General features: G+C 52.2%; 7 protein-coding genes and 1 non-coding gene across 8 annotated transcripts; 4 read left to right on the top strand and 4 right to left on the bottom strand.

Annotated features, from left to right (window-relative positions):
• Window positions 1–85: 85 nt before the first annotated feature.
• On the bottom strand, window positions 86–1,975 carry BO97DRAFT_472847 (putative MFS transporter; the record flags this gene model as incomplete). Its single annotated transcript, XM_025700180.1, has 5 exons — window positions 86–391; window positions 450–614; window positions 675–1,369; window positions 1,437–1,826; window positions 1,886–1,975. 5 exons carry the CDS (start codon window positions 1,973–1,975, stop codon window positions 253–255), a joined length of 1,479 nt encoding a protein of 492 aa, XP_025547915.1. The 3' UTR covers window positions 86–252.
• A 1,202-nt stretch (window positions 1,976–3,177) lies between these two features.
• Window positions 3,178–3,918, bottom strand: BO97DRAFT_428073 (uncharacterized protein; the record flags this gene model as incomplete). The annotated part of the gene is made up of 2 exons (XM_025697257.1): window positions 3,178–3,801; window positions 3,883–3,918. 2 exons carry the CDS (start codon window positions 3,916–3,918, stop codon window positions 3,178–3,180), a joined length of 660 nt encoding a protein of 219 aa, XP_025547914.1.
• Window positions 3,919–6,575: 2,657 nt separating this feature from the next.
• Window positions 6,576–7,622, top strand: BO97DRAFT_428072 (uncharacterized protein; the record flags this gene model as incomplete). The annotated part of the gene is made up of 1 exon (XM_025697256.1): window positions 6,576–7,622. One exon carries the CDS (start codon window positions 6,576–6,578, stop codon window positions 7,620–7,622), a length of 1,047 nt encoding a protein of 348 aa, XP_025547913.1.
• A 1,858-nt stretch (window positions 7,623–9,480) lies between these two features.
• Window positions 9,481–11,148, top strand: BO97DRAFT_353372 (DEAD-domain-containing protein; the record flags this gene model as incomplete). The annotated part of the gene is made up of 1 exon (XM_025692052.1): window positions 9,481–11,148. One exon carries the CDS (start codon window positions 9,481–9,483, stop codon window positions 11,146–11,148), a length of 1,668 nt encoding a protein of 555 aa, XP_025547912.1.
• Window positions 11,149–11,933: 785 nt separating this feature from the next.
• BO97DRAFT_460025 (FAD/NAD(P)-binding domain-containing protein) lies at window positions 11,934–13,480 on the top strand (the record flags this gene model as incomplete). The annotated part of the gene is made up of 6 exons (XM_025699319.1): window positions 11,934–12,022; window positions 12,086–12,239; window positions 12,299–12,451; window positions 12,515–12,595; window positions 12,648–13,098; window positions 13,158–13,480. The coding sequence occupies 6 exons, from the start codon at window positions 11,934–11,936 to the stop codon at window positions 13,478–13,480; spliced, it is 1,251 nt and encodes a 416-aa protein (XP_025547911.1).
• A 1,104-nt stretch (window positions 13,481–14,584) lies between these two features.
• BO97DRAFT_417426 (uncharacterized protein) lies at window positions 14,585–15,473 on the top strand (the record flags this gene model as incomplete). Its single annotated transcript, XM_025696484.1, has 3 exons — window positions 14,585–14,643; window positions 14,772–14,901; window positions 15,120–15,473. The coding sequence occupies 3 exons, from the start codon at window positions 14,585–14,587 to the stop codon at window positions 15,471–15,473; spliced, it is 543 nt and encodes a 180-aa protein (XP_025547910.1).
• Window positions 15,474–16,138: 665 nt separating this feature from the next.
• BO97DRAFT_t230 lies at window positions 16,139–16,210 on the bottom strand. Its single transcript has one exon. It is a non-coding gene; the product is annotated as a tRNA-Glu (tRNA).
• A 1,052-nt stretch (window positions 16,211–17,262) lies between these two features.
• On the bottom strand, window positions 17,263–21,478 carry BO97DRAFT_353386 (Pfs domain protein; the record flags this gene model as incomplete). Its single annotated transcript, XM_025692054.1, has 4 exons — window positions 17,263–19,610; window positions 19,670–20,335; window positions 20,394–21,103; window positions 21,180–21,478. 4 exons carry the CDS (start codon window positions 21,476–21,478, stop codon window positions 17,263–17,265), a joined length of 4,023 nt encoding a protein of 1,340 aa, XP_025547909.1.
• Between the last annotated feature and the right edge of the window lie 838 nt (window positions 21,479–22,316).

Genomic DNA, 22,316 nt, shown 5'->3' with positions numbered 1-22,316 from the left:
TGGGGCGTATAATCACCTGGCAATGTTGTTGATATCTTTAACCTAATGTCATTTGTTATGTAATCAAGAGAAGGATAACCAACGACTTGGCATTCTAGTTACGAAAGATGAGAGAGCGAAATATTCATCCTCTAGCTGGGTAAGGAGTTGAGGAAGGGCCCAACGAGCTCAAGGAATAGTTCAACTTGAGTGATGATTGCAGCGGGAGGAGCAATTTGATGCCGTCGAGGCACGAAGGATTGAGCCGGTCAGCTAACCATCTCGCGCATATGGGCTTCGTTTCCGCAATGCTGGTCCATAGTACCGTAGCAGAATGGGTGCCGGAATTCCAATACAGATTGCAATCAATGCTAGCAAAGTGTTTCCCAAACCGAAACCGAGATTACCATACCTGGTCACGATGAACGGATGAAATCAGAGATGAACACAGAAGACCCAGGGGAACTCACAGACTTGGGGCAGCCAACGGCAACACAAATGACAAGATACTTCGTAGGCAGATGATCGCCGCCATTGCACTAGCTGCGTACTTTTGGTACGTGTCGATGATGTATCCCATCACGCAGAGAATCTCGAGCACTGTGCCGGCGCCGTAAATTGCTGCTCCGATGTTTCTGTGTTTGAGGTCAGGAAAGGGGGTTGTGACGAGGAGATTTCAGTACAATGGCACTCACGGCATGATCCAATGGATACTGGATCGTGCACTCCACCCATACCAAAACAGACCGACCGGGACAATGCACGCGCCAATGACCAAGACCGGGAGTCGGAACTCTGGCATACTGCGACCGTCGTTCTGTGCACACAGTCTCCGATAATACCAGTCGGCGAGACGGGTCCCGCCTTGTGAGGCAAGACCCATGCCGACAAAGAAAGAAATGTAATTGAGAGACCCGATGGACACGGACTCCCCATAAATGTCTGTCCAGACATTGGGAAATGTCGCAATGAGGAGATACAAGGTACCGTAGAGATATGCGCAGTATAGACTCCAGACTTGGATAACAGGTTGAGTTGCCAGTAGCTTAAATGGACGAACGATGCTAGTGCGGAGCAACTGCAGAAGAGAGGCATTGTCGTGCACGGTGTAGAGGTTAGAAGTCTGTATGCTTTTGCGCAGACGTTTGCATCGACGCTGCAGGAGAACCGGCGCGTAGGTCTCGCGGAAGAAGGGGAGACCGAGGATTTGGATGACTCCTCCGATGATGGAGACGACGTAGAAACACCACCGCCATGAGGTAAATTGGACAAGGAAGCCACCAGCGATGGGACCGACAACCACGCCAATCAGAGGTGCGAGGGTGTAAACGGCGATGGCTCGGCCGCGTTCGTGAGGGCGGAACAAGTCCGCGTTGATACCGCTTCCGATCTGCCAGAAACAGTTATCAGTATAGAGTACAGAAACACATCAAGTACTAGAGTGAATGAGACCCTACTGCGAAGGGGCCGGCACCGCCTAACCCCGCAAAGAATCGAAATACAATCAGCTGGTTCGGCGTCTTCGCAGCACCGCATAAGGTATTAAACACGATGTAGAATAAGTTGGCCGACTGCAAAACTATAGACCTTCCAAAGACTTCGGATAACGGGGCAGTCAACATGGGAATGAAGGCAGTGCCCAGCAAGAAAACAGACAGGGACAGCACAGCCATCATGTTGGACGGGAACTGAAGATCCGTCTGGATGGCGTCCAACGCGGGAGCCATGGTAGCTGAACTCATGGAGGAAAGAAAGTTGAAGAGAGACATGGGTAGGATCGTTGTCCATTTCTTAATCTGTGGCCAGTTCTTGGGATCATCGGGATCGTCGGGGCCATCCCAGGTTACCTGCTGTCATATGAGGTGGTCGTATCCCCCTAACTGGGGAAGGTGAAGGTGAAACGCACCAAGTTGGGATCATTGAAAGCCCTATTGATTGCAGCGGCTTGTAAAGTATCATTTGGAGTAGAGCTGCTGACAGTCACTTTCTCAGCCATGGTTAGACCTCAAGCTCAAGACAAAAGAAATTTAAAGAGAGGTTGGCTGATGTTGATGCTGACGAGCAGTGGACGCAGTAAGCAGAGATAAGAACTAATACTAACTAAGCGGAGATAAGCCTTAGTCACAGAACGGCAGGCACGGGTGGCCTACGCCTGGAAAAACGTTCTGCCACCAGCGCTATTGTGTAGCTTAGGCTAGTTAGCTAGCTAGTCAGAACACGCCTGGTCTAATCAGCCACTTGCCAGGTGCAGTGGCTCGACCAATTGCTCCAAATAAGGATTCTCCAATAAACTTCTTTGACTGCAATGAGCCATGTCGTTCTATCCATCAACAAGCAGACGACTCGTGTCTCCCTATGCAATACACCGGTATCAATTTCAAGGATCGAGTTGCTTTGTCTTTCTCTGTGTTGCCTTCTCCGAGACTTGCGGGTGACAATGGCTCCTAGTATCGGCAATGGGCTTGGGGTTAGCGTCCGACCGGAAGTCATTCAAAGGCTCGCCGCAATACCACCATGCTAGATTTTGAGTAATGTTTTTCGGATGCTGATCGTCAATGGGGTCAGAATGAGATGGCCTAGGGTGAGTTTAGAGCCAGGGGCTGATTCGAGGTTTCTGGAGGCCGTGGGGAGATATGGCTACTTATGCCCCATAGAGCCACCGCATTGGGTATTCTTTCTGAAAGGTGATGAAAATTCAAGTGCTGCTGGCTCGAATGCTGATGCCTCCGTAACTTTGCTCACCGTGTGAACTGGGTAGAATGGCAAACGAGGATAGAGAAGGAAAAAGAGGGAAAGGGGATACACATATGCCGGCCACCGAGATGAACTGGAAGGGGTGGCCATGGTGTTAGAGAACTTGTCGTAATCGCTGCAAAAATCGGCAAATGCAGCCCGTGGGCGAGCTTAGTACCGCATTTGAAGCACCACGATAGACCGAAAATGCGATATGACAGCTTTAGGAACACATAGCGAATAGCTCTAATTTACACAACACCGTCCCGTGTCTGTATTCCGAGTCAAGATAAGCGTTTGTTGTTCTCCAGCGAACACCGCTACGCACTCCTGGCTCTCCAGGGCTTCAATGTCCATCCTTTGGCAATCGGCAGCGAACTCTTCTTCCGTCTCATTTTCCTCCATGTCGATGATACCATGGGGTGTGCACAAACCAAACTGTCTCAGCCCAATACCCAATTGGCCTTAAAGGCCATTACCAACAGACCACAAAGAGGCATCGACTGCAAGAGCCACAACATGATTACCACCGGCGGCTGCATGCTTGATCTTCAGAGCCGTTGTCTCGTCCGGGTTACCACCGGTAATTCTGGCCTCCTCGAGCGTAGCGCTATTGCGATCATTACAATCTTCAATCTCGGGCCATTTGGAGCTCTTGTAGCCCCATATAAACAGCTGGCCAGACTTGGATACCGCCACACTGCGACGGCCTCCTGTAGACAACTCCTTGATTGGAGGGGGTGGTCTTTTCCGTGGCTCATAGTCCAGTGATTCCGGAAGCCTGGTCGGCCATCTTTTGACAGGCTCGTTGAAAGCCACCCATCGGAACCACTCCTTATCGAACTCTCCGTCATCGTCGGAGGGAGTGGGGGGCTGTTGCGGGAGCTTGTCGCCCCACTGGAAAACCTCGCCTTCCTCTTTGAAAATGGCGAAATCGTCGGTCAATTTGACGATGGGGGGGGGGGGGGGATGCGAAGGTAACTTTGTGGGTAGGAGTGTGGCCGTCTGCCGCCTGTTCCAAGTTATAGCACGTGGGTTGCCATGAGTCGAAAGACAGCACAGTGCTTGGATCGTTCGCAAGGACGAGGGCTACTGCGCCGGAAATCAGGTTTGGGTTCCAGTGATCGACTCGTTTCGTAGCAATAGCTTTGATGCCTTTGCCCTGAATACGTTATTCCGGACTCTCTGGTTGTCAGGGATCTCCATTATTGAATAAAAACGCAAAGCCATCTGCGAGTCGAGCGACCTGGATCACGTTCTCTGCGCCCGCCTTCTTGACTTCGGCGCGATGGGTATCCGCAAGAGGCCCGAAGCCAAGATGCCTGAGGTCTCCATCCACGTCAACAAAGGTTGAGAAATTATTACAGCTGATAAGACAGACTTTTTGTCCTCGAAGGACTTTCCTTGGCTTGATAACCCAGAGAGGACAGTACGGAGTGTCTTTCATGTCGTTGTTGTGTTGACAGTAAATTTCGAGAAGCAGAAGGGTTCGCGTCTGGGCAGCGTGTAAATATATCATGTTGGCTGTCGATCAACGTCAACATTAGTATCCACAGCCTTTTTGATCTTTGGACAAGAATCAGCCACTTCATAAACAGATTCGTACTACGAACCTTCCACATTATCACGCCTAGAGCCTCAAATTTGCACTTGTTCCCACCGTAGGGCCCTCATGCGTCGGTGGTGGCCTACAAATGTGCGGCCGCTTTTACATCGTTTCTGCCACCGCCTAATTTCAACAGTTTTCAGGTCCGAGTTTCGCCCGCTGTTTGCTTTATCTCCGCTTAAATCCGTGGTTTTCGCTGGGAGGTTGCGAGCGTTCTGCCGGCCATGGCGGTGAAGGAAGCGGTCAGGCTTGCATCCGTCCACTGCCATGCTGTGGATCGGTCTACCTTGGAAACGACTCAAGCTCCTTTGTCTGATAGGGATCGACATTCTGAGTCCATTTAGCAGATGGCTTGCCTCCTTCATATAGTCTTTCTATTCTGCAAAGCTAGTTCCAAGCAATGATCTCGGTATGATGAGAGCTTGGGGTCGTGCGTATAAACTCACGGAGAGTGTATTCCTACATGATTCTTGATCATTCTAGACTAATCGCTTGGCTAGGTATGTAGACGGGGTTTGATATCTCATCTTAAGACGCTCTAAAATGATACCAGCCATATGTCGATTCTCTTGTCCCGCAAAGGTCTCCAGTTCATGTTCACGTTGAGAGAGCGAGTCTGATGTCCTCCGACGGTATCCACAATTCCGGCCAAGCTTCGGAAAGGTGGGTCTGTGTGGGTCAGGGCGAGGATCCTGTTTATATGGACCGTCCCATGTCCAGACCCGGGATAGATTGACTTCGACCAGTCTAGTGATTTAGGCGGCTTCGATTGATTCCCTGGCAGAACCGACAACTGAATTGAGTGCTGTCACGGTCGGCCCGAGTAGGCGATAGATAGGATTGTTTGTCAAAGGTGAAGAGTATGCTCGCGCGGTCTTGTTCCGGCCATTTGCTAAAGCAGAATGTACCCAAGGGAGGCGCGATCTCTCAAAGAGCTAGTCACGGGAAAGACGCAGATTGAGGACTCATCGATGGGATATCCGGCGCATGCGAGAGGTGTAGGAGGGTGGTGCTCGACCATTTGAAGAGAGGAATCATGCTACTAGAAAACATCGTGGGTCCAGTCGAGGTTGTTACGGACGATCGTGTGTGTCGTCAGCTGCTTTCGCTTCTGGCTGAATTGGAGCAGAATCTCTGGGTTGATTAGGTAAATGGAAGGATTTGCGCAGGTGCTCTGGACCATCTGCCAGTGGCTTTGGGGAAGCAAGGATGTTGATATGCTTCGTCCGATTTTCGTGATACACAGATAGAATTTGCTTGCCCAGAACCTGCATTGCTCGAGTGATTCCAAGGACTGGTCGTCGACCTCGCGGCCGCCCGTTCAGTATTACCCCGTACGGAAGCTGCGTGCCTTGAAAGAGAAGACAGGACCTGACGGATCTCATTCATGGGAGACTTCAGATAATATAGAGCATGAACAAGCTTTCTAAGTGCACAGTCCACCATGGAGACCATGCCACCTCATATAATTGCGCGCCATAAACCCCTGACGTTCAGCTTAAGGTGCATATAGTACTCTAGCCTCGATCGTAGAGAACGCCTGCGCCATGTTGGCGATTCTCAAACTGCCACTACGTCCCACTTCTTCAGTCCCTTTTCACCCAGCCGGTCCCTACGTCCTCCATCATACTCGTGATGACCCTCATTCTTTTCTGTCTTGTATATCTGTACCGTATGGTCACAATTACTGTTGACAGACGGCAAGAGCGAGGCTTGCCGCAGATCTTCCTATGTTCTTCCATACCAAGCCGAGTCACAGTCGATTCGTCTGCACTGGAGATGTGCTCGACGCGCGGAAGGACGGTCATAGTAGATATCTGACCCATGATGCATCTTGATATAAACATGGGCCGCTCACTCTTCATCCTCTTGTAGTCCAACCAACCATGACAGCGCAGCCAGAGACTTGCCTAGTAGTGATGTATATGACTCCGTCTGGCAGGAGCATGGAGCAACACCTTCCTTCGTTGATCCTCCAGCGCACCTCCTTCCCTTCTATCACAGTCAACTGCGCCTTCCCATTCACACTTTGAACAGCAAGTATATAATTCGTAAATTTTGGCCGCCGCCCCCCTTCGCTTTCTTTTCCTTTTCTTCTCTTCTCCTTTTCCCTCCCCACCTCGCGGTGTTTTGATGCCTGTTTTTCGTAACAATATCATCTCATCGTCTGTTCTCTGCTCTCGTCTCCCTGCCCTCTGTTCTTCTCTTCTCCGTCCTTCCCTTCTCCTCTGCCCGTTTTCTTTGGAGTGAATTCCAGATGGCCCGTCTGTGTGTTCCTTCGTTTCCCTCTCCCCCCTCCTCTCTTCGTTCCGCCCTGCTCTCCTCCTCTTCTTCCTTCAAGAAGGATCTGGTACGTCCTTCTTGTCGGTCCGTTCCCTCGTCCTCCTCCTTCTCCTCCGTCGGCCTTCGCCATCACATTCCTTTGACAGCCAGCCGAGGCGTCCGTTCGGTTGTGGGTATGCAGTCAGCCCCGCTGCAGCCTACTGTGCCCAAGGTGAGCACGTCCATTCCTTCTGCTGTTTTGGAGAAGCCTGCCCCCAGGTATCTGCGGCGCCATGTGCCCAGAGAGCCCCACGTTCCTTCTTCTGCGCCCACTCAGGGTGCGTCCTCTCGTTCTTCTGTGTCCTCTAAGGGCACGTCCACTCGTTCCTCTGTCTCCTCTTCTTCTTCTTCTTCTTCTTCTTCGTCGTCGTCGTCGTCTGCTTCCTCTGCTGCACCCTCTCAGGGTACGTCCTCTCGTTCTTCTGTGTCCTCCAAGGACACGTCTACTCGTTCTTCCTCCCGTCCCTATGTGAGAACCACTTCATGTGGTTTGGTCGTTCGTTCTTCTGTGCCCTTTAAGGACACGTCCTCTCGTTCTTCTGTGCCCTCTCAGGGCACGTCCTCTCGCTCTTTTGTGCCCTCTCAGGGCACGTCCTCTCGTTCTTCCTCCCGTCCTTATGTTAAGACCACTGCAAGTGGTTTGGTCATTCGTTCTTCTGTGCCCTTTAAGGACACGTCCTCTCGTTCTTCTGTGCCGTCTGAGGGCACGTCCACTCCTTCTGTGAGCCCTCGGGCCACGTTCACTCGTTCACGGTCAAGTGAGGTTCTGAATCGCCTTCGGGAGAAGCGAGCCAACTTCCGGGCCAGAGCTCAGCAGCCTCGGGCTCCTGTGGAGGCCACCCTTGCATCAAACGCAGTTAAGTCTGCGGTTCGTAAGGGCAAATCCAAGGAGAGGAAGAGTGTCTCCTTCAAGGAGACCACGTCAGTCGTTACTGTCGACCGGTGGATTATCCCCGGAATAGATGTGTGGACACACATCTGATCAGGCTTCTCAATGCACTCCTTTGTTTTTCTTTTCTAGTCACTCATTTGGGGCATTTTGTTTTCTGTTTCTTCTTTTGCTGACCTTCTGGGTCGTCCATTCGTTTCTGTTTTCTTTCCTGGCTTGGTTGTACCAGAACCAAGCTGGGGCTCTATTACTGCTGATCAGGTCACAGGTCGGGCACAGGGACGACATCGTACACGACCATTCCCATCGATTCGCTTACGGTTCAACGAGTGTCTAGCGGCTTTTCACCACCGACGAACGACAGAGATAAACGACCGGTTTCGATTCGATTTGTTTACGGTTCACCGAGTGTCTAGCGACCAGCGCCACCGAAGGACGACAGAGGTGAACGACCTGGGAACGCGTTTGGGGTTGTTGCGGTCGATTGCCTGTTGGGCAGCAGGCATGAGACGGGCAGCCACGTGGTTTCGGGCAACGGTCATCGGCGGTTCGAGGGGTGTTCGGCTTGCGACAACATTTCGACGAATGACAGCAGCAAACGACGATCTCGGCAACGATTTATCGGCGGTTCTAGGGGTGTTCGGTTTGCGACAACATCTCCGCGATACGACAGTAGTGAACGAGAGGAGGATTTGGGGTGTCAGCGCCAGCGACTGCCAACGGGGCACGGCTCGTTGCATGTCAACAGTTGCTGGTGCGGGTGTCGGAGGATTGTGGTGGGGGAGGGGGGAGGGGACGTGTGGGATGGCTTTCCATTGACATTGTTTCCTTTGTTTGGGATGGGATGGGATGGAGTCTTTGCTTCAATTGGTCGAAGGAGGACATGTATCACCAGCCGTCGGGGCGTGAATATTTGTAGGTCTCGTTGGTCATTTCCTTGTTTCCTTTGTCTTTCTTTTGGTATCGGCTGATACCTTGGTTGGGAGGACATGTGGACCAGCCCCAGCGGGGTGTGGGTATTTGTAGGTCTCTTTGGTCATTTCCTTGTCTTTTATTACTCGGTCCAAATGGACTTGTATTGGCGACTCCGGCGTGGGATTTGGGCCTGACTGTCATTAGCTAGTCTGGGATTTGGGGCTGTGTTTCGTCAATGGCACGTGTCTTCCTCTTCCCACTTTGGTTCCTGCGTAGTGTGTAGAAAGCTTAGATTCAACCCAGCGTAGACTGTAGACGTAGACTGTAGGAAGATTCTAAATTATCTGGCATCAGGGGTAGGATGGTTGCTCTGTAACTACGAGGACCACGGTAGCCGTATTGCGCATATTTCCAGCCTCCGACTCATCTGAAACGCCTTTGTCTTTCTATGCGGTTTCGTAGCCATCAAACTTCAGGCTAATGACGGGCTTTAGTGGCTTGACTAGCTTTATGCTCCAGCTCCGAGTAGAAGATACTAAAGATAACTCAAGCGAACCATTCAATGTTCTGCCGACGTTCTGGAAATTCCGACCCGAACAAAGACAAGTGCCCGTGAATGGTGCGCCATACTGAATACAGTTAGTTGTCCCGCCTCCCGACAAAGTTCTAAGTTCGGTGGAGCTACTCCGCATTGGGGAAGAAAAAAACTCGACTCACTCACTCGGCGGGCGAGACTCACCAGCTTATGAAAGCTTTCATTCACTCACCTTTCACTTGACATTGATTCTCTCCTCGGGTCAATTGCCTAAATACCTCATCGCCCTCCCTTCCCGCTACTTTCACCATGAGCGGCAATCGTCTCTTAACCCGAATTGCATCTCTCAAGATCACCACTCCATCATCAAGAATCGCTACACGCCTGTTGAACTCTTCCCGCTTCGCCACTACCACTACCTCTACCACCACTACCACCAACTCCCGCTTCTCCCAGATGCCCCCGCGCCCTCCTACCCGTTCCTTCACCACTAGCCGCGCGATGCAGTCGGTTGTCAACTCCGCTGATGATAGCGGGGCCACGTACGCGTCGCTGGCGGGCAAGCTGGATGCCTCTCTCCTGAAAGCAGTGGAGGTGATGGGATTCGAGAACATGACTGCTGTGCAGCACGAGGTGTTGCAGGCGTTGCAGCCGGATTGGCGCAATGACTGCCTGGTGCAGGCCAAGACAGGCACGGGCAAGACGGTGGCGTTCCTGTTGCCGGCGCTCCACAACCTCCTCCGCGGCGAAGTCCAGGTGCCCAAGGGTGATGTTGCGGTCTTGATCATCACGCCGACGCGTGAGCTGGCGCAGCAAATTGCCCAGTCGTGTAACGCGCTCACCTCCCAGCTGACCGGAGGTAACAAGATCGAGTGCCACACCGCCGTGGGCGGGACGGCTAAGGAGGCGACGCTGAACAAGTTCATGAAGGGCGATCCGAAGGTGTTGGTCGCCACGCCGGGCCGGTTGGAAGATTACCTCAGTGATGGAGCTGTCGCGAAGAGACTACAGAACGTGAGAACCATTGTCCTGGATGAGGCGGACACGATGCTCGAAGTCGGATTCCTCGGTGCCGTCAAGAATATTCTGGCGAAGCTGCCGTCGAAGGCGCAGGCCGGGTGGCAGGGCATGTGCTTCAGTGCCACGCTGCCGGAAAAGGTCAAGGAGGTGGTCAACGTGGTTCTGAAGGACGGATACCACCATATCTCGACCGTCGACCCCAACGAGACCCCTACCCATGAACGGGTGCCGCAGTTTTCACTCACCGTGCGCGGGGTGGAGGATACGTTTACCGGGTTGCTAGCCTTGTTGAGCGAGGAGATCGCTGACTCGACGGGTTCTAAGAAGATCATTGTGTTCGGCGCGACGGCCCACTTGGTGGGATTGATGTCGGACACGGTGGGCCAGGCTCTGAAGGGGGTTCCCGTGTCTCGCATCCACTCGCGACTGTCCCAGGCCGCCCGGACGCGGACGGTCCAGGAGTTCCGGGAGGCTAAGCAGGGCGTGCTGTTCGCGTCGGATGTCGTGGGTCGCGGCCTGGATTTCCCTAACGTCGATCTCGTCATCCAGGTCGGCGCGCCGCCAGCGGCCGCGCAGTACGTGCACCGCGTGGGTCGCACCGGCCGTGCCGGCAATGACGGCCGCGCCGTGATCCTGCTGCACTCGCTCGAGGCCGGCTGGCCAGGTGCCAACCCGGAGTTCCGCATCCAGCCGCACCCGCGGTCCAAGGAGATCCTCGCCCGCGCCGCGGACCCCTCGACGCAGGACCAGATGCGCGTGACCATGCGGTCGGCGTCCCAGGAACTCGTGGGGCGCGCCTATCAATCGTATATCGGATACCTGTTTGGCTTGCCCAAGTTGTTGAAGATGATGGGCACGAACAGGCCCGGCGTCGTGCAGCTGGCCAACGCCATGGCCATCAAGGGCATGTACCTGGAACAACAGCCCGCGCTGACCATGAACCTAGTCTCCAAGCTGGACCTGAAGGGCGTCCCCGGCGTGATCGTGACCGCGAATCGCCCGAGACCCGTCAAGGGCCCCAAGGGCCCCAAGGAGCCCAAGACTGCTCCCCCTGCCCCGAAGCCCGCCGCAGCCAAGAAGCCCAAGTCTAAGAAGGTGATCCAGAAGGGTCCCACCAAAGTCTTGAAGCCGGAATGGGGCCTGATCTAAGTCTTGTTTCTTTTTGTGTATCTTACCTCCTCCTTTGGCTAAAGCTCCCTCTCATGTCAACCCGGCCACGTTGATTTGTTTATTTCCTTTTCGGTTGTTCCCGGATTTCCTTTTCTTGTTCTATGATAAACCACAGATTTTCGTGTCATTATACCAGCTACAATGTAATAGACTTTCTTGTGATTGAAGAGATAAATCTACCCTTTCTATGATTGAAGAAAAGACGTTTTGTGATGGATGTAAAATCTGATCATCTTTGAAGATCTGGTTCAGGTACTGTCGCCGATACCATGGACGAAATAAGCTGCTTTATTCGCTTGGATACATTCTATCCGGTGGTTGCACGTCCGCGGAACCTTGTGCCTGCGCCAGGCTTGACAACAGAGTCTGGAACTGTTGGGCTCATGGCTCAATGGGTGAGTGGTTTCCACGTACACAGTTTCTCTGCTAATGCCAATGTTGAGCAAGTTACGAGAATGCAAGGTCTTAGTCAGACCTAGGAGAGTCTACTTATGAATGCTGTAGAGGATGTGTTGAGTTATGCAAGATTTTATTTTTGATTGAGGTTTCATTAATCCCGGTGCTCTGGTCCCCAAGACTGCTGCTGTCACAGTTCAGTGGGTCATCGTCGGCTAGTGTGGAGAAGCAGGCCGTGTGGCTTCCGAGTGGGAAAGCCATAGGTGCCGCCCTTAAAACACGGAGGGATGCGATGAGGCCGCTGCGAATAGTCCAACCAATCTCAAGAAACCGATATAGAGTCTCCCACGTACTCGGCTTCAACCAACATGCCCCTCAAAGTCGTCATCTTCGGTGCCGGTCTTGCTGGTCTCGGTGCTGCCATTGCTCTCACTCGTGCCGGTCATGATGTCGAGGTGTGCTACAATTTACTCTTTGTATCCTATATATGCTGACTATTCTAGGTTCTTGAGTAATCTAGCTTCCTGAATGAGGTCGGCGCTGCCATCCACGTGGCGCCTAACGCAACCCGGATCTTGCGCGACTGGGGCTGCGATGCTGAAGGCTTGCAAGCCGTCGAGTGCAAGCGTTTGCAGGTCTTGAATTCGGATGCAGAGCTCGTTTATACTCCGATTGTGTGTTGCTCAATCCCATGATCGATTGCTCACTTACTCATCGGATGCCGCTCGTGTAGTTGACCGAGGATTGCCAGAAGGCATTGGGCATAACCGATAGCTGGGTCTTGACGCGTCGGGTGGACCTCCACAGTACTCTGCGAGCGACAGAGGCGAAACATATCAAGGGCAGGAAGCCGAACATTCGACTGTGCTCGCGTATCGCTTCTGTTGTATGTTCTATCTGGTGAAGTATCTTCACTTTCTTGAGCAGAAGCTGACACCACCCTATTCAGGATGCCGAGGCTGGTGTCTTCATACTCGGGAATGGGAAGACTGTTACTGGAAATTTGATTATCGGTGCAGATGGCATTCACGTAAACGCTAAACACCCCAGCGACCCGACCCGATCACTAACCCTGTTGGCAGTCCCGAACAGTCAAAGCTGTTACCGGAGAAAAACCACGGAAAGTAAGCACCGGCCAGTACTGCTTCCGGTTTCTAGTGCCCGTCTCCAAGATGCTAGCTGACCCTGAGACGGCCTCGCTGGTCCGGAAGATTGGGCTCGACGGCGTCCACGCCATTGCATCCGAGGATCGAAGGCTAGTCGTCTATCCCAGTCGAGGCGACGACCTGCTCAAAGTGGCAAGAATCTACCCCGTCGAGCCCGGGTCCACCGTAAAGGAATTGTCCTGGCTGGACGGCGGCAGCATGGAGGCGCTACTCAAGGCGTTCGAGTCGTTCAGCTCGGAGTTGCAAGTGATGTGTCGCAAGGCGGAGGATCTCAAACTACGGAGCCTGGCGTCGCGCACGCCGCCGGAAACCTTCATCAAAGGTAAGCTCGCCCTCATTGGCGACGCAGCGCATCCTACTCTTCCGCGTATGTGTCGTCCCACGTTGTGACTTGCAGTATGCACTTCTTGCTGACACAGTCTTCAGACCAAGAACAAGGCGGTGCACAGTCCTTCGAGAATGGTGTCGCTCTGGGTGCGTTGTTTACACCCGACACCACTCCCGAGCAGGTATCGCAAGGACTCGAGCTCTACGACCGTCTCCGTTACGATCGCGCGATCACAGTCCTGTTCATGTCCAAGCTCAATGTTGAGAGGCGGGGTGAGATGTTGGACGAGTTACGCCAATTTGTTCCCGACGCTCAAGTCCCAAAGAGCATGTTCGATTACACTTGGAGCTCGTACCCGGCTCGGGATGCGCAGCGGCTGCTGGGGGAGAGTGGAGTTGCTGCCTATATCAAGGGTCTATGAATTCCAGGATCTATATCATGAGCGACTGCAACTCTGTACCAAGAAGCGATTTAGCGTTTAAATTGACGGACATCCTGTATTCAGGCCAAGAGCAAGGCATAGACACTAATATACCTGTGTGGAGAATCAGACTGACTTGGTTCACCGGCAAGGAAGAGACGACTCTCCACAATTGTGGTACCCGAGAACAATCGACGGGTTCAAGGTGAAGATCAGGCATTGATCGACACAACAGGGTGTGATTTGCAGAACTTGAAGCTTGCTAAAACAGGGGATAGTATCCTTATAAGACTCCCATATAATCCAGTCATTGCATCAATCGAATATGTTCCGAGGGTGATGTGTAGATAGAGTAGTGGTGGATGCGCCAAGACCAAGTCGGAAGGAGCCGGCAGAACTGATGGCCAGCGGGATCCTTCCCCGTCTTCCCCTGTCGATCCTCCCCTTAGTTAATTAATTAGTGCTTTCCTCATTTTATTCCACGGCACATGCGGAATGGAAATTCCCTTCCCTTGCGTGTTTATCTGCACAGATGAATGTCTCACACTCATGCCCACGGGGCGCTGCCTGTCATTGCTGATACTTCTGCGAGATGCAAGTCGCGCGTCTGCAATGCGACACATGCAACGCGACCTTCCAGCGACGGGAGCACTATCAGCGCCACATCCGCACCCATACCGTGGAGCGTCCTTTCTCGTGTACTGAATGTGGGCGGACCTTGGTCGCGTGTAGGTGTTGTTTTCCGCTGTTATATTCGGACCTCGAGGTCCAATAGATTACCAGTGACTCTCTTTCCCGCCACGTCGGTACTATCCATAAAAAGGGAATCGACTGGATTCCTAAAATGACGAGGGCCGACGACGGGTTGCGCGAGCGTGCAAGCCCTGCAATCAATCCAAGGTCTATTGTGATGGGCAATTCCCCTGTCAGTCCTGCCAGGGCCATGACGCTCGGTGTCACTATGAGACTCCTCAGAAGCGAAGGCTAACGGACGCTGGTGTGTCGACCACCGACCGGTCCACGAAACGCTCTCTAGTGGATGTTGAAGTCTAGAGCCCTCAACCGGTGGCGAACGCAGTTGGCGTGGACGACTTGCCGTACATCATGCCGCGCGCTTGTTTGAGACTGTTCGATCACACTGGTGCTCACACTTCTCGACACCGGTCCTGCTCCTCAAATCCACTTTGTTATTATGGACATACTCGACCCTTCACGTCTCATCCGGAAATATCACAGCTGATGAGCTCGCTATTGTTCTTGCGGCATTAGACACTAAAGACGCCTTGTGCAGTCGATGGGTCGAGGAGCACGGCTCGAGCCGAGATAAGATCTCTGGAGTGGGCAGTATCACGACGGATCAGGGTCGAACTAGACCCCTGGACGAGTCTATTTCCGCTATGAAGTCATTGAAGGCATGGGTGGTAAGCAAGATGTATGGTCAGGTTCTGACACGATTGCGAATCAATTGAGCTCTGAATCTCGGGAGAAGATTCCAGCAATTGTCCGGTTCCAAACGAACATTCACCTATCCAAATGTATCTGCACTTCGCTAAGACTCGCACCTTGCATGATGAACAAGCTAGGCTCTGATCGATCTGGAATTGATCTGCAAATTAACTGGGCTTATTTACATGAACAGGTCCAGATGCTCAACGAATCACGGATTTCGGCTTGCTTGGGCGGGACGAATCCCCGAAAGCGGCTCACCACGTCTAACCGAGATTACCTGTTGTCTTCAAATTATCAAGGCCGGCTCCACAAGAAGCACGCCTCCTTCCTTTGGCGTCTGCTGCGCCAATCTTCCGCTAGATCAGCGGTGCTATGTGCTGGGATGAAGCATGCTTTCTCTGATTGTAGTGTGCAATTATCCCCCCTTGCATCAGTCGTTGCCGATTCTGTTCGCATGGTGAATTGTCGGGCTAGTTTGCTTCGTGATGGGGATGCGGACGAGGGTGAGAGTATTGGTTGGGGTTGCAACGCAGAGAACGCCTGATTCTCCAGGTATGTTGAAGATTTAGTCTGTTAGGCCTGCTGCTGCTGCTTTACGCTAGAGTTCACTGGCAGTCCATGGTCATAGTACCGATTTATTTTCATTCATCCTGGGCAATACATAGTCAAAAGTCAGGTGACGGCCGCCTCAACCACCAAAACTTGACACAATTCAACTACCAAGCACGCAACCAATACTTACTATATCCAACCAATTCCTGGTGGTGTGGTTATATAGCCCTAGTTCTGTGTATAATGGCCTTTTGCCTGTCGAACAGCCTTAATCCGCCTTGCCATTGATAAATGAAGGTTATCCCAAGGATATTCAAGTAGACAAATTCAGAAATCAACCAAAACCATCTCAAAGGCATCTTTATCCTTATCTTTGCGGCCATCCAACCACACCAGACCTGACTCAAAAACCAGTGGATCCTCTTAGGAGTATCCAGGCGTGTCCAGAGTCCAATCGGGAGTCAATCCGGAGAACGAGGCAACCAATCGCATATCTAGCGATGTGATATGTTGTGCAGATGCACGAAGCATCCCCCTGTCTCGAGGGCTGTCGCAAATGTTTACCTTCCCCACTCGCGCATTGACGGGACGGACGGATGGATGGTTGAGGAACACCAAAAGGGGCGGGAAAAAAAGAAATCAGAAAAAATAATATATCTCCGATGCGGGGAATCGAACCCCGAGCTGCTGTGTGAGAGACAGCGATGTTAGCCATTACACCACATCGGATGTTGTTGAAAGATGGACTGAATTATGGCTTTATAATCTTGTAACGATATCATTGATGCCATATCTGCACTTTTCATGGTCTGATGTTTGATGTGGTGGAATGGCTAAGCTGGTCGTTCATTGAGAATTTACAAGAGCTGTGAAAAGGGCCGTATATGCCGGGTAGATAACGAGATGAGCGGACTTTTCTTATTACTGGTTTTATAGGTTTCGGCTCTTAAGTTTTGATGGAAGACAAAGCGGGTATTTACTACATGTTTTCATGCCTGAGGGCGAAATAAGCCAGGGGATTACACCAATTTCTTTCTGGAATCGAGCTCGCCACAGCTCAACTTGGGCCTGGCATTTCTTGTTTCTCTTCCTTTCCTTTTTATGTCTTCTTGGTCATGTTTTGAAAGACGGGTTTCAGCGAAAGCTGTCGAGTAGAAATCTTTTTACCGGCGGGATAAGAGGTCTATTGTGGTGGACGATGGCGAGAAGATACTCAATTCCTGCGGTTGCATCTACAACTCAGGGAGTGTGAGTTGATGAAGTAATACGTTAGTTTGGAAAGGTCGATTGAATAAGAACCGGTCTTGATTCTACCTGCTATTATGAATTTTATTGCCTGGAGGATGGTCGTCCAAGTTAATACTGATTTATTCGGTCATACAGAGCAGATGGCTTCCCATTGAACCTACGAAACGGGAATATGAACTCATGCTACAGCAGCCGTGTTTAAACTGCGATGCGAGGTTGAGATTCATGCATAGAACGTGCTTTAGAGAGTCGATGACCCTGGTCGGATAGTTGAAAGTAGCTCGAAGCTGTCCCATAAGTGGAAAGGGCGCTTTTCCTGGACTGGCGGTAATCCTACGTACGCATTCTCGAGGCTATATAGAGGTTCAAGCTGGAGGGACTATGCATCTTTATTGATGGTTCCTTTCTTGTACTGTATAATGGCGTAACAAATTAATTAACCCTCGCCGTCCCACGGCGCCCTAGTTTCCTAACTTCATACTCGATCCACATCCTCCGTGGTGGTCAGTGGTTCATCCCGAAACAACAAAATATCACGTGGTGGTACATGATTCTGGCTGCTGCTTCGACGAGGACCCCCTTCTCGCCGCGGTAGTCTTAGGGCCAGGACCCGAACCCGGAGACGCTCGTCGTCGTTTGCGCTTCCCCGTCTCGGGTTTAGGCCCATCCGTGCCCGGCACCCGCGCCAGCAGCATCTTGGCATATGCTGCCGCCGTGGCAGCGGCATAGTTCTGCCAAAGCTTGTTCTGGTGCGAGTCTGCGTAGTTGCAAATCCCGCGGATGACCAGGCACGGGAAGCTGTCCAGGATGCCGGGGCCTTCCACGCTGAAGCACAGGATGTTGTGGCCTTGGGCCAGTCGGTCCCGGGTCTCGGCGGAGCGTATGACTTGGTTGCCTGAGGCGATGAGGCCGTAGTGGATGCGCGGTTCTACGAACGAGCGAGGGGGTCGTCGGACCTCCTGGCCGGGATCGCAGTGGTCGCATGCGGCTTGATCGTCGGCTGCTTGGTGCGGGTAACTTGCTGGGAAGAGCCGGTCGTTTACGAGATCGGGGCGCTGGTATTGGATCTTCTTTATCTCGAGCTGGCGGAGGTGTTCTGCCAGTGGGGTGGCGGAGAGGCTGGGGTCGGCTTCAAGCTGGCTGATCACGCTCTTGAGATCGGTGGGCGGCGGGGGGAGATGGCCGCTGAGCTGCAAGGCTCCGGACTCCATGCTTTTGGTCATGTCGTACGGCACCACCCCGGGGTGCTCGCCGCGGGGAGTGCCGATGACCACGTCCCCAAGACGGATGTCGTTCTGGGCGGACGGCACACCGGCGCCAATGTCGAGGAGGAGGCAAAATTTTAGCTTACGGAAGCTGCGCTTCAGTTTTGACAAACACTCCGCGGCGGAGCTGGTGCCGTAGGACCCGTGCGGTAGGCAGGCGCCGACCACGTTGTGCTCTGCAATGCGGCCCAAGGCGTAGTGATTCGGGTCTCCGTAAACCAGGGGCACCATCTCGAAGAACTCGTCAAACAAGGCCCGGACAGCCATCAGCTCGAGGTTCAGAGCACAGATGATCCCGACTGAGTAGTGCTTGGCGAGAAGTGAGCGTTTCCACACCGGGACCGGCGGTGGGCGAGCCCCTTCTGGGAGCTGAGGAGGTACTGGTATAACGTTACGCCATCCAAGCCAGTCCAGAAACGCACGCTCAACTTCACGTTCCCTTAATCTACTCCTTTCGCTGGACGGATGCAATGGGCCGATGTGTTTTGTATCGCTATCGTCAAGAAGGGGATGGGATAGCTCGACGCCTAGCTGAACAGTTGATTCGGAACTCGGATCTCTGGTCGGATTTCCGTAATCACCCCAGTACCATGGGTTGTTCGAGCTGAATCCAAAGACTATAGCCCCCACCTTCCAGTTGATTGTTCCGGTCGACCTTCGAGGCTCAGTCTGCATTGAGATGGGTAGGAGACCAACGATATACTCCAGAGGCTGGGGGTCTTGTTCGCCATCAGTGGGCGAGTTGTCAGCTTCTAGCGGACACAAACAAAGATTGTGAGTTAGCTTCACAGGATTAGAATAAGGGCCACCGTAGGCCTCGGCGATGTTACTAAGGTCTGGGGCGGTTGCCGCCAGATACCATCTGCCGGTTGGGAGGGTTTTCCATGCTGCGCAGCCCCCCTCGGCAGGCAGCAAAATGTCACCAAAGCCCCGGCCAAATAACGTGACCGCATGAATTGACCGAGTCAGATCCACCCACAATCGGCCTTCGTGGGCCAAGACCGTCTGACGCGAGTGAATACGATCCTTTTCTAGAATGAGGTCCCGGAAATCCCATCCATCCAGCAATGATCTTGGTTGTTTGGTAGCTGCATCTTCGCGACTGGTGGCGCGAAGCTGATAGTCTATTGCCTGTTCTAGTAGAGTAAAATATTCCTCGACTCGGTCCTGAAAGTATATCGGATTATTGTCCTGAGGATTGATCTTGAACTTGCGGTTTATCGGATGCAACAACATTTCGCACGCCGAGTCCCATTGGTAAGGTCGCATGGCATCGTGTGACTGTTTCTCACTCGCAAGACAAACGGATTTAAATATTCTGTCGGCGCGGTCTTCTGTGATTGATGCGCGGACCAGGTGCAGCAACGCGCTGGCTCCATTTACAAGCCATCCTCGTCTTTCGCTTACATCCCAAAGAACAACGTATTTCTCAAAAATCCACTCTATATTTCTGACGAAGGATGTTCGCTGTGCGCGGGTCCTGTGATCCAGAATCGGGCCTGTGCCATCGGCAATGATTCGCCCTGTGGAGAGTGTGACATTATTAAGAAGTCCATTGCCCCTGATACTAAGTGGTAGCCCGGTATTCTTGATGTTGTAGCTTGCGTCGTATTCTCCTAAGAATAAAAGTAAGTGTTAGCCGTCAAACCAACCAATAGTGAAATGGAGCACAGACCCGCAAATAGCTTCATCTCCGGACACCAGCCTACTATATGCCGAGCTGCCTTTAGATCATCAACTGATAGAGAGAGACCGGCCCACTCTTCACTGCGCAGATGAGAAATGTGACCATCGTTCTCGTCGACAAAGTGCCATATGACCGTGTTTTGGGTATAGCGGGTCACAATCGCCATCGCGGAATATCCTTTCAGGAGAGTCTTTCCGTCAAACGTGGACACTCTAGTCGTGTCTACTAGTTTGGCTAACATGTCCAGTGGTATATCGAGGCCTTCGGGCACATGTTCTGGCCTTCGACGGGTTGGAAAGCCCTCCACTATCACTGGGCTTGTCGTCAGCCTGTGCCAACATTGGCCGTTGACGACCTCCGTACTCTGCGGTCTTCCATGCATGTCCACTAGCACTTCAAAAAAATACTGCGTTGATGGTCTCTGATAGTCGTACGGCCGGGGAATATCAATCAGACGGATTCTTGGTTTACTGTAGTTGATAGTTCCTTCTTTCGAACAGGTCTGTAACGCAGAGGCCATCCATGACACCTGTTCACCGATCTCGGCAACCACAGGTCCTGTTCCGTCAACCTCGAAGTACATTTGGTGCAACGTCTGATCGCCAGAGAATGACCGCCGCGAGCAACAGATGTGAGTGCCGTCCACCAAATTGACTATCAAGAGACATATCAGCTTCCGAGTTATGATTACCTTTGGAATAATCGAATTTACCATACAGAGCGCCTCTCCCACAAACCAGAGCCTTGACCAGATTCAGAATCTGCATGCCAGTAGAGGGCCATGTCTGCTGCATGTAGTCTTGAATAGTCAATGCTTGCACTGTCGAATTGCAGCCAGTGAGAGTAATGATTCTTCCAAATGCCTCACCACTAGTCTCCTCATACCCCTGTTCTTCGAGAAACCCCACGGGATCCCAATATACCTTGAACAGTACGTCGAACGTGGCGGTGGGATATTTTCTATTCATTCGCGAAGACTGTGGTAAGGCTTCTTGGACATAGTCACGGATATGGCATTTGAGCTGCCGTTCGGGTGCTGCCAGAACGCATTCACGTCGGATGCTGTCCAACAGCCACGGATATGTGGGACTTTTATGGATGAGCGCGAGGTACGATTGAACTTGGGGAAAGCCACTCGGAGGCCCCATTTCATCTCCCAGCTCTGTACGGCATTTGACAGATGCGGAGCTTTGGCTGTGCTCTGAGCATTCATAATGTCTATCTGGGCTGTCAGGCGCATCTAGGTTTTGGACACGTGCATTCCTGCAATGCCGCGCGGTATTCTGTGAAGCTTGGTTGGTGCCATTTTTCTGGCCCGAAAGCCGTATTACCTCATCCAGAGACTTTGCACCACCTGTTTGGCGACTAGGGTGCCCAGCACCTTGTCCAATCAGAAGCTGTTTAAGTGCAGTTGCAATCTCCCTGAACATGCGAGTTGAATAAAGGTCAGTTGCGAACGTCTGGGCCGTCTCTAATGGTCATAATGTTGAGGACTAACCATCGATATTGGTGTATGTAAGCCATGACATCGCGTTGCGTCTGGGTTGAGGAAGCCTGCCCTAGGCTCAATGAAAACGTCCTCAGCGCTTCGGGAAGAGCTTTCACGACTTCTTTTATGACTTTGTCGTCGAGGCTAAATTCGTCCACAACTTTGGAAAGGTCGGCAGCCAGTTCATTCACAAAAGCTTCTTTTACGCTCTTGACGCTCGAATTGTTCAGGTGTATGCTTTCTATGTCGCTTTTAGCACCGAGATTTGTCAGCTCCAGGCTTCCCTGCTTGTGGCTGGAGCTTGTCATTTCTTTTTGATGCTTCCCGTATGAAGCTGAAGCATAGCCAGAGTCTGTGCGGCCTTGGTCGAATGATTGGGAATAGGTAGTTTGCCGTAATTTTCTATCTTCTTTTGCTAGCGTAGCACTATCCGTAAAGAGTGTGGTATTCGTTGCTCCGCTGTCGACACATTCCCGCTCACTATCTAGTGGACGATGAGCAGATAGTGCATGAGCAGGGCTGGAAGTGACGGGATCTATGCTTAATCCACGCTCCCCGGGGAAGATCTTTGAGTAGTTGCGTTGAATGACAGGTTCGAAGCAGACGTGTGGGAGCCGATGAATGCCTGCAAGATTGGGAGTTGGGAAGCATTTCGGCGGATCAACTCTTGTTGCACTGAAAAGGCCTTTGCGACACCCAGAATCAGTTTCGTCGAACCTCCAAAGCAAGACTGCCACTATCACCTGTTCTTTGTCCATACTGAAGCTAAATGCTGAGTTCCCTGCTTTATTCTGTTTGCCAACGATAAGATGAATCTCTTGAACCATAGTGGTCTTCCGAAGGAAGTCTCCCATTCCTCGGCCATGATTTAGGTTATCATCCCACCAATTTGTATCGAAGGGGAGCGCCAATCGATCTGAGAGGGGATCGAAAGAGAAACTCGCTGACCCGTCTTTGACCAAATTCCCCTCCTGGTATATATAGTCATACCGCACCCAGTTCAGCGGGTAGATGTCTTGCCCTCTCATCATCTCATAACGGAGTTCGAAGAAAATGGCCAACTTCGAATTGAGAGTCATCCAGGGGTCCGGCCTGCTGAGAATAGCATGGAGTTCTATTATCGCAAACCGACATGGCTCGGCTAGA

Source organism: Aspergillus homomorphus (genome assembly GCF_003184865.1).
Source record: "Aspergillus homomorphus CBS 101889 unplaced genomic scaffold BO97scaffold_44, whole genome shotgun sequence".
Taxonomy (NCBI): Eukaryota; Fungi; Ascomycota; class Eurotiomycetes; order Eurotiales; family Aspergillaceae; genus Aspergillus; species Aspergillus homomorphus.
This window is presented reverse-complemented; position numbering and strand designations above follow the sequence as displayed.